This window comes from Heterodontus francisci, chromosome 9 (assembly GCF_036365525.1).
Source record: "Heterodontus francisci isolate sHetFra1 chromosome 9, sHetFra1.hap1, whole genome shotgun sequence".
In the NCBI taxonomy this organism is placed as follows: Eukaryota; Metazoa; Chordata; class Chondrichthyes; order Heterodontiformes; family Heterodontidae; genus Heterodontus; species Heterodontus francisci.
This window is the reverse complement of record NC_090379.1, coordinates 77,486,832-77,500,099: the sequence shown is the minus strand read 5'-3', so window position 1 is coordinate 77,500,099 and position 13,268 is coordinate 77,486,832. Positions and strand designations below refer to the sequence as shown.

The 13,268-nt window shown below is 43.8% G+C and overlaps 1 protein-coding gene across 1 annotated transcript in view; it reads right to left on the bottom strand.

Moving 5' to 3' along the window:
- The window catches only part of prkd1 (protein kinase D1), a 388,549-nt gene extending 377,030 nt beyond the window's left edge, over positions 1-11,519 (bottom strand). Inside the window, exon 1 of the mRNA XM_068038347.1 lies at positions 11,098-11,519. Coding sequence (XP_067894448.1) covers positions 11,098-11,289 — 192 coding nt within the window. The 5' untranslated portion in view covers positions 11,290-11,519. The remainder of the gene's footprint in view (positions 1-11,097) is intronic.
- Positions 11,520-13,268: the final 1,749 nt, after the last annotated feature.

The window sequence follows — 13,268 nt, the reverse complement described above, 5'->3', positions numbered from 1 at the left end:
TAGTCTGAGGGACAGCTCTCCCAATTTTGGCACAAGCCCCCAGTTGTTAGTAAGGAGGACTTTGTAGGGTCGACAGCTGTCGTTGCCAGCGTCCAGCTCAATGCTGGGTGGTCCATCCGCTTTCATTCCTTTTCTTACATTTTGTAGCGGTTCGATACAACTCAGTGGCTTGCTGGGCCATTTCGGAGGGCATTTTAAGAGTCAACCACATTGCTGTGGGGCTGGAGTCACATGTAGGTCATACTAGGTAAGGACGGCAGATTTCCTTCCCTAAAGGCCATCAGTGAACGAGATAGGTTTTTACAACTATTGACAATGGTTTCATGGTCGCCATTAGACTAGCTTTTAATTCCAGATTTATTCAAATTTCACCATCTGCCGTGGTGGAATTCGAACCCACATCCCCACAGCATTCGCCTAGGCATCTGGAGCACTAGTCCAGTGACATTACCGCAACGCCACTGCCTTCACCAGGTGCAATTTACTGATGGTGCAATAGAACGAAGAGTACCAAGGCCCAAAGTAGATTTGTCCTTGGGCCTCATCAGAATAATTCAGGTGATCTGCAGGCACCAAACAGGTGCCCTGATGCAGCTCTTCTGTCAAGGCCTTACCAACTTCGCTCTGCTGAGGTCCATAAGTAAGCTTAGGAGGCATAGAAGGCAATTGCGGGTACGGAATGGGTCGCGAGGGTGGACTGACAGTGGCCTGCAGTTGTTTTGTGAAGCCAGGAGAAACGCAAAGTTAGACATTTGTATTGCGGATTATAGCTTATGGAGAATTAAGAATGAAAAGTTTGGCAGGTGAATAAGAGCATCGACTAGGACCTAAGCATTGCAGACCTCTAAACAAGTAGTGATATTTAATAAAACTGTTGTAAAATTATAAGACATCAAAATCTGTCCTCATCCCCTGTATTATCTCCTTGTTTACCTCAAATGAATTGGACCTTTAGTGGACTAAATAGAGAGTGCAGGAGTAATTGGCCAGATGAATGAAAACACAGACAAGTCCAAGAGATTTGGGATAATAAATTAAACTGAATTAGAACTGAATTAGTATGGGTAGACTTAGAAATTAGTCGAGGTCTAATAGTAGACTTGTCATTTTCAATATCCAATGTAGCAAAGCAAATGACAAAAAGTTAATAAAATGCTGACTTATATAGTGAGAATGTAAGTTTAAGTCTTCAATGCACTTATCAGACTGTTAGTAGCAACCTTGACGAAGTGGTAGTATCCTTTCTTCTGATTCAGAAGGTTTTGTGTTCAAACTCCAGTGACATGAGCATGTAATTAAATCTGACAGCTCAATTCATAAGAACATAAGAACTAGGAGCAGGAGCAGGCAATTCAGCCCCTCGAGCCTGCTCCGCCATTCAATACAATCATGGCTGATCTCATCTTGGCCCCAATCCACTTTCCTGCCCGTTCTCCATAACCCTTCAACCCATTACTAATTAAAAATCCGTCTATCTCCTCCTTAAATTTCCCCAATGTTCCGGCATCCACCACACTCTGGGGTAGTGAATTCCACAGATTCACGACCCTTTGAGAGAAGTAATTTCCCCTCATCTCTGTTTTAAATCTGCTACCCCTTATCCTAAAACTATGACTTCTCATTCCTCTCTATGTCTACTTTGTCAATCCCCTTAATCATCTTATATACCTCAATTAGACCTCCTCTCATTCTTCTAAACTCCAGAGAGTAAAGGCCTAAACTGCTCAATCTCTCTTCATAAGACAAGCCCCCCCATCTCTGGAATCAATCTAGTGAACCTCCTCTGAACTGCCTCCAATTCAACTACATCCTTTCTCAAGTAAGGGGACTAAAACTGTAAGCAATATCCAGCTGCTGTCTCACCAATGCCTTGTACATTTGCAGCAACACTTCCCTACTTTTATACTCTATTCCTTTAGCAATAAATGCCAAAATTCCATTTGCCTTCCTTATCACCTGCTGTACCTGCAAACTAGTTTTCTGCGATTCATCACTGAGGGAGTGCTGCCTTTAGGATGAGATATTAATCTACAGATATGCATCGCTTCCAGTTGGATGTAAATTTCTGAATTTATTATTTGATGAAGAGTAGAGGAGTTCTCCCAATGTCCTGGACAACATTTATCCCTCAATCAACAATGCTATAACAGATTATCCGGTCATTTATTTCAATGATGTCTGTGGACACTTACTGTGCACAAGTTAGCAGCTGCATTTCCCCACATTACAATAGTGACAATGCTTCAAAAGTATCCAATTAGCTGTAAAACACTTGGGACGTCTTGAAGTCATGAAAGGCACTATATAAATGCAAGTTCATTCTTTATTGAGAATAAATAGTGAGTTGTTTTATGATACCACAAGGAAGTTCATGAAAATTGACTCCAAGTGTAACAGGAAAAATTGGATGAGCTTAAACTGAACTGCCTGCTTTCTAGATTGTAAAGGGAGAGGCTTATTAAAGTATGTAACATCAAATATATATATATACATACACACATAAATGTTAAGAAGGTTAAGCATTAGCGGAAATCAGTGAAAAGTCAAGTTAGAAGCAAGAGCAGGAAAAATTACTTTATTCAGTGAAAAATACTTGAAATATATGAACAAGGTAATTAAGAAAAAGCATTGGAATTATTTAAATGGAAAAATTAATATACTTGAAAGATGAGTTTCAATGAGCCAAATTACTTTTACTCATTCATGACTTTCCTTAAATTAAATGCCTCCTCATCAAAAATATATCATAAGTATTCAAACACATATGAACAGCATGATGAGAAAGTTCTCAATTTGCACAATAGCACATACCTTTGGCTAAGTTTTCCATTTCCACATTATAACAGGAAAACTGGGCGCTTACCTAACAAAGAAAAGTCTCTCATCAACTATTTGTTAGAATTGTATTAAAACTCTTATTAAAACCCTCAAACTTTTCTATGTAGCATTTCAGTGTGTTTAGTATCTACAGAACCTTAGTGCATAGGAGTTAATAAATCCAGACAGCATGTGAATCGCCAGATCATGGATAATGTGATTGGCAAAGAAGCAAAGGTGGCATGAAAAAAACTTTTTTTACACAGTGAGTGCTTAGGATCTGGAATATACTGCCTGAAAGGGTGGTGGAGGCAGAGTGAGTTGTGGCTTTCAAAAGGGAATTGGATAAGCACCTGAAGGGAAAAAAATTGTAGGGCCAAAAGGAAAGGGCAGCGGAGGTGGGGCTAGTAAATTGCTCTTGCCGAGAGCCAGCATGGGCTCGACAGGCCGAATGGCCTCCTTCTGTGCTGTAACCATTCTATGATTCTATGATACCTTTAGCTATTCCACAAGGGACACTAAGAAAGCATGATTTGTCTACTGGTAACTATCACAGTGCACTATAAAGGAAATATTAGCCAGCAATTTTTTTGTAATATTTATAATAAGAAAATTTGATTTACAATACATAATCGTGTCTCTCAGACACATCTTAAAGAACTTAACATATAATTAATTACTTTACAGCCCAGTGCCTTATGTTAACAAAAACAGCAGCCATTTTGCACATAGCACGATCCCATAAATAGGATCTGGTCCAGATTATGATTTTTTTTCCAAGAATGAATTGAAGTAGTAGTATTGAAGTAGAAATATATCCAGGGCACCATAAAGTCCCTGATTTTCAAATATTGCCATGGGATCTTTAACATCCACCAAAACAGATAAATGGTGCCTTGGTTTAAGGTATCTTGTCCAAAGTACAGCATGAGAGTCAAACAGCTTGCAGGCCCTAGCAATATAACCAATCAGGGAACTCAATCCTATTTGTGTTTACATTCCTTATTTTCTGGTTTGCTGTGTTTGAATTCTGAAGGCCTGGAAGCTTGGGCAGGATTGTTCTTATTGCTCTTGGCCCATTAGAAGATAATCCTGCATCAGAACACCAATACCTGTTTGTAACTTCAGTTCAAAATATATACAAGTTAATGGAGTAATATAAACTTCAGACATGACTCCTTTAGTCTCTCTTCTATGCATCTAAGGTCTATGAAGACAAAAAGCGTGAACATGCCTAAACAACTCATCTAATTGAAGGCACCCCCAACAATAAATCACTCCCTCAATACTGCACAGGAATTTCAGCTTATATTCGAGTATGGGGCTCTGAATCAAACTACCAGTCTTTTGGTAGCATTCAAACACCTTAAACAAATGACAATTGATGACTAAATAAATGTAAATTATGGATACGGAAGGTACCATAGAGGATGCAAGCTGAAACTCCAATCTCCTATATTATGGGTAGCAGGTCTCTCCTCACAACTCTTCATAGAATGAGCTGTCAGTTGCAATTTAGCTCTCTCAACAAGAAAGGGGAAGGAAGATAACAAGTAAGTGATGTGTCTCAGGCCACACTTGCATATCAACTAGTGGCCAGTGATACAGAGGCATCAGCAGTACTCTAGGACCAGTTGATCTAGCTGACCTCTTAGGCTGGGATAAATGCACAACATGGAAGACCAGATGAAAAGGAGAAAATTGTTTTTTCTTTGAAAGAAAGTGGGAAATTATAATTGCTTGAGAATGATGACAAAGCAGTAATGAGTTTGGCATCCTCCCATCAGCGAGAGATGATGAGAATAAAGCCTCCGAACTTTGGTGAGGTCAGATGAGATCATCTTCTGCACGTCTTTTGATGGCTGAACAAGCTGATTTTGGAAAGACAAAGTCTGCCACAAGTGCCACACATGAAGTTGTCCCTTGCCGGTGGTGCGGGATGACCTCTGCTGACACCTTGTTTGCAGGCCTGCCATCTGCTTTGGAGCTTCTGAAACCACATGTCGTCATGGTGGCGAATTCCTGCCCACAGCTGGTGTCACCATTTGCATCAATTTTCGGCTAGAGTTTTCCACTTGTCGTGATTGATGTTGAGGACTTTCATGTCTCTTTTGACAGTATCCTTGAATTGGAGCTTTGGGCGCCCCGCTGGTCTCTTGGCACAGGCTACCTTCCCATCCCATCCTTGGGGATGCAGCCATCTTCCATCCTGTGCACATGCCCAAGCAAGCATAGCCTTCTTTGCTCGATTAGCACTAGCATGCTTGGCATGTTTGCCCGAGAAAGGAATGCTTCATTGATGACTTTGTCTTTCCACGTGATGCTGAGGATGTGTCATAGATGCTGGAGATGGTGCAAAGTAATGAGAGCTTAGACAATTTTGTTAGCCTCACACTAGCTAGAACTATCAGGGTAATTTTTTTCATTTATTCCTCGTTATCTGTTGGTACAGAATATATTAACATAACATATTTGTAAAAAAATATTGATGTGGGTCTTTACCATAACCAATTGGGTGTTAAGTATCACCTGGGAGGAGCACAGAGAGGAATATCTGGAAGGGAGAATTTCGCTCACAGAACCCACCAGATTTTCATTTAATTTACTTAAATGAAAGGAAAAATCAGATGGGTTCCCTTACCATAATGCAAACAACCTTTTGGCTTTTTCGTCTCTGCTTAATGCCAGGCCGTAAGACAAAATACAACTCTACGTTCTCTCATACCCTTTCATTGCTTTTCCCAAAGGAGGGTTTTGACAGCGAACTGTCAACATATGGGCAGATTAACATGGAAATCCTGAAGTTGTGGTCTGTCACTCACTCACCACAGGCTGCTCTGTGGGCAACCAACCCTCCACACCCCACCCCCACCGCCCCCCCCCCCACCATTCCAGAGCCAGCAACCAGCAAAATCATTTGATGTGATGAGAACGTCCCCTTTTCCATTCTCACATTACTCTTTGAATAAGATGTAACTTTTTATGGGGTTTCTACCAGGTGTAACTAGGTGTTTAAACAGCGATCAGAGTAATAACTATTTCTGAACACCAGATCTGGCCCTAAAAAAAAAATACTTGTAGAGTTGTGTTAAATATCTCCATTGTGATTAATTACTAGATTTTTTAACAAAATGTTAAAATGTTGATTTGGAAGCTTTTCCATGATAAACGTCAGTTTCTACCTTCACCCCATGTGTATGTCCCAATTTTTATTCTGTTGTATGTAAAAAAAAATTAACAAGTGATTTGATTTTAGTACTTTTCTTTTCCTGGTTAGCTGTTTGTGAGAATTCTTCATGCTTGGACATCATGATGACATCACTGCAGCTCCACACTGGGAATCCCCATTAAAGAATGCTACAATGTACAGCAGCAAAGCAGGTAACTTTCTTGCCACAGAGATCGCCTGATATCTCACCGAGGCTTTCTTTAAGGTCAGCAGCGAGTACCTTTGCTTCGCAGCTAACCAGAAATTCCACGCCAGAGTATTCCTGGACTTGAGCTCCATTACTCGAGATGTGATTTTTTAGACCATCTTTGGAAAGGTACATAAGCAGTTGGCAGGAACTGTCTTAAACTTACCCTCAATAATTGTAGGGAAGCCCAACTTGCCTTTATTATTCCTGAAGGACAATATTCATAATTTCTATACATAAATACCAAGTTCTCAGCTTGGGTAGTGGAGGGATTGCAACTGGCCTCAGAGACCCTGGGCTAGGAAGGGGATCCTGCTCTTGATCAGTGATTTCGAGTGAAAAATTCACATGTATGGGAGTTGGGTGAGACCAGAATTGCACTGGCTTGTGATTCTTCCTTTTCTTCCCCTCCCCAGCCCATCCCCATCACCATTAGTTGAAAGGTCTACTGGATGCTCACTGTCTGGGTTCATGTATGAAAGATGGCTACTTGAGGTATTAGCAATGAGAGTAGTGGAAAAAAATAACTTATATCCAGTAGAATGCAATACCACTTACAACTGTAAGGACCATAATGCTGTCCCACCCCGAAACTTTTATTCCCCCCCCTCCCCACCAGGTTCTCGCCTCGAAAGGCACGCGAGCTGTGTTCGGTGGCAGTAAAATTGGCGTAGGATGTCCGCCGCCTGCAGGTAGGTCAATTTACATCTCATTATTCTTCATTTAAATATTCAGATGAAGGCCCCGCCGCCAAGCAACGGGGTCCGCACTGAGGTCAAGGCAGGCCTATCCCCGCTGAATTTTACGGGCCCTCCGCCGTGACCCGAGGGGCTGGTAAAATTCAGCCCAATGTGTTTTTCATTGAAAGGCAACTCAAAAAGAGAAATAACAGGTGAACATCAGAAAAATAAATAGCCTTGGAGAAGCAATAATTTTTCATTAAAAACTGAAAAACGTGCAGACTTAATAATGGTTTAGGATGCAATTATTTGATATTCTATATTACAAATTTCAACATTACCTACAGAAACAAAAAATAAATTGAAATGCAGATTAGTCATGTTACTCCAGTGCTGATTGACCATTTTAAATGTGTATTTTTGTTTTCATGCCTTTGAGCTGTTTTTACATGCAAGCATAAGATCATAGGAGCAGGAGTCGGCCATTCAGCCCCTCGAGCATGCTCCACCATTCAATAAGATCATGGCTGATCTGATTGTTTCCTTAGCTACACTTTTCTGCCAGTCCCCCATAACCCTTGACTCCCTTGTAGATCAAAAATCTGTCTAACTGAGCATTGAATATATTCAAAGATCCAGCCTCCACTGCTCTCTAGGAAAGACAATTCCAAAGATTAACAACCCTCTGAGAATAGAAATTCCTCCTCTTCTCTATCTTAAATGGGAGACTCCTTAGCTTTAAACCGTGCCCCCTAGTTCTAGATTCCCCCACAAGGGGAAATATACTCCCAGCATCTATCTTGTCAAGCCCTCTCAGAATTTTATATGCTTCAATAAGATCACCTTGTATTCTTCTAAACTCCAATGAGTATAGGCCCAACCTGCTCAACCTCTCCTCATAAGACAACTCCTTCATCCCAGGAATCAGCCGAGTGAACATTCTCTGAACTGCTTCCAATGCAAGTAGAATCCTCCTTAAGTAAGCAACTGAATAAAACTGATAACTAATTTCAATTCTGCTCCCACGATGTTTCATTGTAATGCAAGGCTGCAGAAAAAGTGAATGCCATCAAAGCTCACAAAACAAGCTACTTGTCAATTCTTCACTTTAGCTGTTGTGTTAGTCTCTATCCTGACACTGCAGATCATTCCCATTTCAATGCAACCATGCATCATGATCAAATTTAGATTCACTTTATTTTTCTCTCAAGTTCTGTTTTGAAATGTGGTGCAGTTTATTTGTGTTTTTTAACAATTTCATGTGGTATTTTTACAAAATTTGTTTGAACAGCATAATGGCACCTTTGATTTTGCCATTGAAATCATTTTCCATAGCAACTCAGTGTCTGTACTGTGATGAAACTCTAAAATACACCTTGTTTCATCTGTTAACTGGCCAATAGATACTAGCTGGAACGTGTAATTCAATCATACAGCATGACAGGAACATGGTAACCCATAAGTTGATGATGGTGGCAGGCTTCAGTCAAGATATAATGTCGTTTTACAAGAAGGTCATGAACCTGAAAATTTGCTTACTTCAAATATGCCATATTTTAAACATTCACCATTGCCTATGGTGTTCATTTAAACATTGCACCTGGAGTTCATGTTTAGTCTGCAGGATATTACTGGCCAGGATTTTCTTCATTTTCTTTTCCTCCAAAGATCATTATATCTCAAGTTTTGCTCATCAATTCTTGGAACTAATTTTACTCATTATTCTGTTGGGTCTTGTAGCTTGTAAAATACAATTAAAAGTAACAGTTTGATTTATTCAAGTAGGAAACTACCATAGTTTTCCACTTACTGCATGCCTGCCCACCTTTTAGCCCCGAGATGCCCTGACAGTGTGTAATTCAATTAGTACATATTGCAGGCCGGGGCCATCTGTCAATTTACACTTTCACGCTTGACCGTTGCCAAGCAACATGCACGTGCATTGAAACAATATTGTAGACACCAACTTGTTTTTTTTTTGTTGGATAACGTACCAACGATAACTGTTAACACGAGGAATGCAAACTTCGTGTGAAAAGCCAAAGATTTTAAATATGAACATTTAAGTTTTGTTCATGTAAAAGCGCATTTTCCATCGGTACATGAGCTGTCTGAAACCTGTCTTGTATGACCTTTCCCCAGCATTGTTTCCTGGAGAGGTGTCACCGCATTTCTGGATGCCATTTGTAACAGCTTCACAAAATGTACAAAGTGCAGCTTCACGGAGCGCAAGGACACAAAGGTACCGATTCTTTTCTAAATTCTGTCAGGGGTCTTGTTTTGCATTTCACTTTGGGATTGCAAACCCATTTTCATAGTTGCAAACTCAGTAAACAGTCCAGCAAGAATGAACTATGAGATTCAAATCCATATGTTACTGTAATGCTTGCTCACCTCTCCCTAAAACCGTGGCCGCAGCGCGAATGGAAACTTTGTGAAACTCGCGCAGTCCGTGGGTTGTTAGTGCGGACTTCAGGCGAATCAGTGCACCGAGCCCGGGGTGGGACCTCTCCCAGACCACCATCTTCAGAGTGACCTCCATCTCTTCTCCCAGATGACCCCTACACCCAGAGTGACCCCATCCCCTCCCCCAGACTGATGCCCACCCTCAGAGTGACCCCCATCCCCTCCCCCGACTGACCCCCACTCCCAGAGTGGCCCACATCACCTCTCCCAGACTGACCCCTACCCTCAGAGTGACCCCCATCCCCTCCCCCGACCGACCCCCACCCCCAGAGTGGCCCACATCACCTCTCCCAGACTGACCCCTACCCTCAGAGTGACCCCAGCACCTCTCCCAGACTGATGCCCACCCTCAGAGTGACCCCATCCCCTCTCCCAGACTGATGCCCACCCTCAGAGTGACCCCATCCCCTCGCCTTGTCAAGACCGATCCCCTCCCCCAGACCAACCCCACACCCTCAGAGTGGCCCCATCCCCTCTCCCAGACCGGCCCCTACCCCCAGAGTGACCCACATTCTCTCCCCCAGACCGACCCCCACCCCCAGAGTGACCCCCATACCTTCTCCCAGACTGACCCCCACTCCGAATGACCCCCATCCCCTCCCCCACACCGACCCCCACCCCCAGTGTGACCACCATCCCCACTTCCAGACCAGCCCCTACCCCCAGAGTGACCCCCATCCCAGGCTGACCCCTACCCCCAGAATGACTACCTCCCCCTCCCCCAGTCTGCCTCCCACCCCCAGAGTGAACACCTTCCCCTCCCCCAGTGATCAGCTCACCCTATTCCTCCCCCAGACTGACCCCCCATCCCCTACCCAGACTACCTCCCACCCCCCAGAGTGACCACCTCCCCCTCTTCCCCCAAACTGACCACCAGTGGGGGGGGTTGGGGAGAGATGGTGGTGTGATGGTAGTGCCACTGAACTTGTAATCCACAAGCCCCGGCTAATGCTAATGTAGCTGCTGGAATTTAAATTCAATTAATAAATTTAATCAATTCATTAAAAAAATCTGGAATTGAAAGCTAGTCTCAGTAATGGTGCCATGAAACCATCATTGCCGTAAAAACCCATCTGGTTCACTAATGTCCTTTAGGGAAGGAAATCTGCTGTCCTTACCCAGGTCTGGCCTACGTGTGTCTCCAGACTCACAGCAATGTGGTTGACTCTGAAATGCCCTCTGAAATGGCCCAGCAAGCCACTCAATTGTCAAGGGCAATTAGGGATGGGCAGCAAATGCTGGCTTTGCCAGCACCACCCACATCTCATGGAAGAATAAAAAAACTGACCATCCCCAGCTGACCGATCCCCCCTCCCAAAGACTGACTTCCACATCCTCCCCAAGACTGACTCCTACCCCCAACCTCAGATTGATCCCCATCCCAAGACTGACCACCCCTCCACCACACAGTGCCCAGAGTTTATACCTCAGCACAGACAGCACACACTCCACATTTCAGCACCTCAACTCACATAACAAAAATAAGGCAATCTAACATTTTCAAACCTCAAAGAGAGCTTTCTCCCCTCCGCTCCCCCCCCCCCCCCCCCCAACCATGTTATCTTAAAGGTTGAAAGTCTTCACAACAGTTCTCTTTCCCAGCCCAACACTCTTTCACGGTAACAGCCGCCGACCTGAAATGTTTCGTTTCGACCGCTTGAAAGTTAATAAGAGACTCTCTCTCTCCCGCTAACGCGCCAAGTTTGTACTCGAGTTACCTTTTGGTCCACGATGGAACAGGCCATTTCCCGGACATGTGCGAGAGAGAAGTCGCTGCAGTCGAGGATGACGGGCTCCCTGCTCAGGCCGATCTGGATGTGGAAGGGGATGCCCTGGCCGGACAGCCGCTGTGCTCCCGGGGACGGGGGGGAGCAGGGGCTGGCCGAGCGGATCACTGGAACCGCGTTCATCAGCCTGTCCAAGCGGCAGCAGCAAGGCGCTCGCTCGCTCGCTCGCCTCTCTCCCTCCCTCTCTCTCTGAACTTTGGCTCCCACTCTCCCGGGCTGGTCAGTAACACGGAAGATGGCGACAGGGGAGCTGGTTTGGGTAAGGAAGCAGACAGGAAGCGGCTGAGAGGGGGCGCTGAACACAGCGCCGGAGAAGCCCAGCTCCCACGGCGGCTGCTGCTGAAGCTGCCCGAGCGCCGGCCACCAGATACTGACTGCTGCCGCTCTGCTGCCTCCTGCCTTCCTTCAGGCACTCCCATAGGGCGGAGGGGGACTCTGTACTTTCCCTTTTTCACTTTATCTCTCTCCACTTAACTCTGTCCGTCTCTATCTCTGCGTATATCTCCGTGTTTATCTATCTGTACTTCTCTATCTCTATCTGTTTGTCTTTCTATCTGTGGGTCTCTATCTGTATGTCTTTCTATCTCTATATGTGGGTCTCTGTATGTCTCTCTATCTCTATCTATATATCCCTATCTCTGTCTCACTATCTGTGTGTCTGTATCTGTATGTCTCTATCTCTATCTATATATCCCTATCTCTGTCTCACTATCTGTGTGTCTGTATCTGTATGTCTATCTCTATCTCTGTTTGTCTCTCCAACTTTATGTTTCTATCACTGTCTATCTGTGTGTCTGTATCTCCATCTCCATGTGTCTATCTCTCTGTCTGGCTCTGCGTGTCTCTCTGTGTCTCAGTCTCTGTGTGTGTCTGTCTGTGCTTCTCTCTACCTGTCTCTAACTGTGTGTCTCTCTAATTCTGTCACTGTGTGCCTGCATCACTATCTGTCTCTCTGTCTGTCTGTATCTCTATCTGTCTGTGTGTCTCTGTGTTTCTTTATCACCTTGTTTCAATCTCTGTCACACTAACTCTTTTTTGTGTGTTGCTCCCTGCCGCAGTCCGATTCCTCACTCCTTTCTTCACTCCTTCCCACGGTCATCAGATTGTGGGGAGAGCAGGACAACCCCGTGTGGGAGATACTTGTCACTTGGAGGCCTCTGCACTCACACCCTGCCCTGGTGAAGGGCAGGATTGGGTGACAGCAGGAGCGCCCCCTCTTAATTATCGCCTTTCCAGTTTGCCGATATTTAGCATTGCAAATTCAGGGGGCAGGGGTGGGGCGGAGTAGTGTAAGGCTATAATCAACATTTCTATAACGTATTCCGTCAAGCTGTCATTCTGAGGCAAATGTCAAATACTGTTCCACCCCTTCCACTTTGACTTAGAACAATTGTTATCTTAATTACTATTCTCATAAATACTCCCAAAAGATTGTATTATGACATGAAACAGTCCCCACACTCGAAAAGTACCTCTCCACTCAGAACAGCTTTGAAAACTTAAGTTTTCAGCTCGGGGCTGCAGCCTGAACGGGTTCACTTACTCTCCTGCAGCTCAAAGTGTGGTGTGTGATTGCGAAAAGTTTCATTTTTGTTATTTCTATATCCGAGCGGTTTGTGGGATTGTGAATTGGTGTGGTGAGCCAGCTTTGAGGCAAACTGTCCGGTTGATGTATTTCAGAGTGGTGACTCCCCCACCATGTTTGCCTTCTGCAGACCTTCGAATGTCTTCCATCTCCTGCTTCTAAATGACTTAACACTGCACTCTCGCATCTGGGCAACCGTTGAAGAAAATTCCAATCGATCTTTGCAAGGAGCAAGTACTTCTGTTTTGCGGTGGTGATGAATATTATGTTTGGGATCTTGGTGAAAAAAGAATATCTTTTCAGGCTTGCGGTAAATCTCAGAGTGGTGCCTACTCAGGATTACCGAAAGGAACTTTGAACAACTTTGTTTTCCAGTATGCATGGCCTGTCACCAATTTAATTCAAAAAATAAGTGAAATCATAAATGTTCCTTACCTTAATGTCAATGAAATTAAAACAAAGGAAACACATTGCGCCATGTGCCAGTTGTGAAAATAACAACTAGTAATTTCGTCGC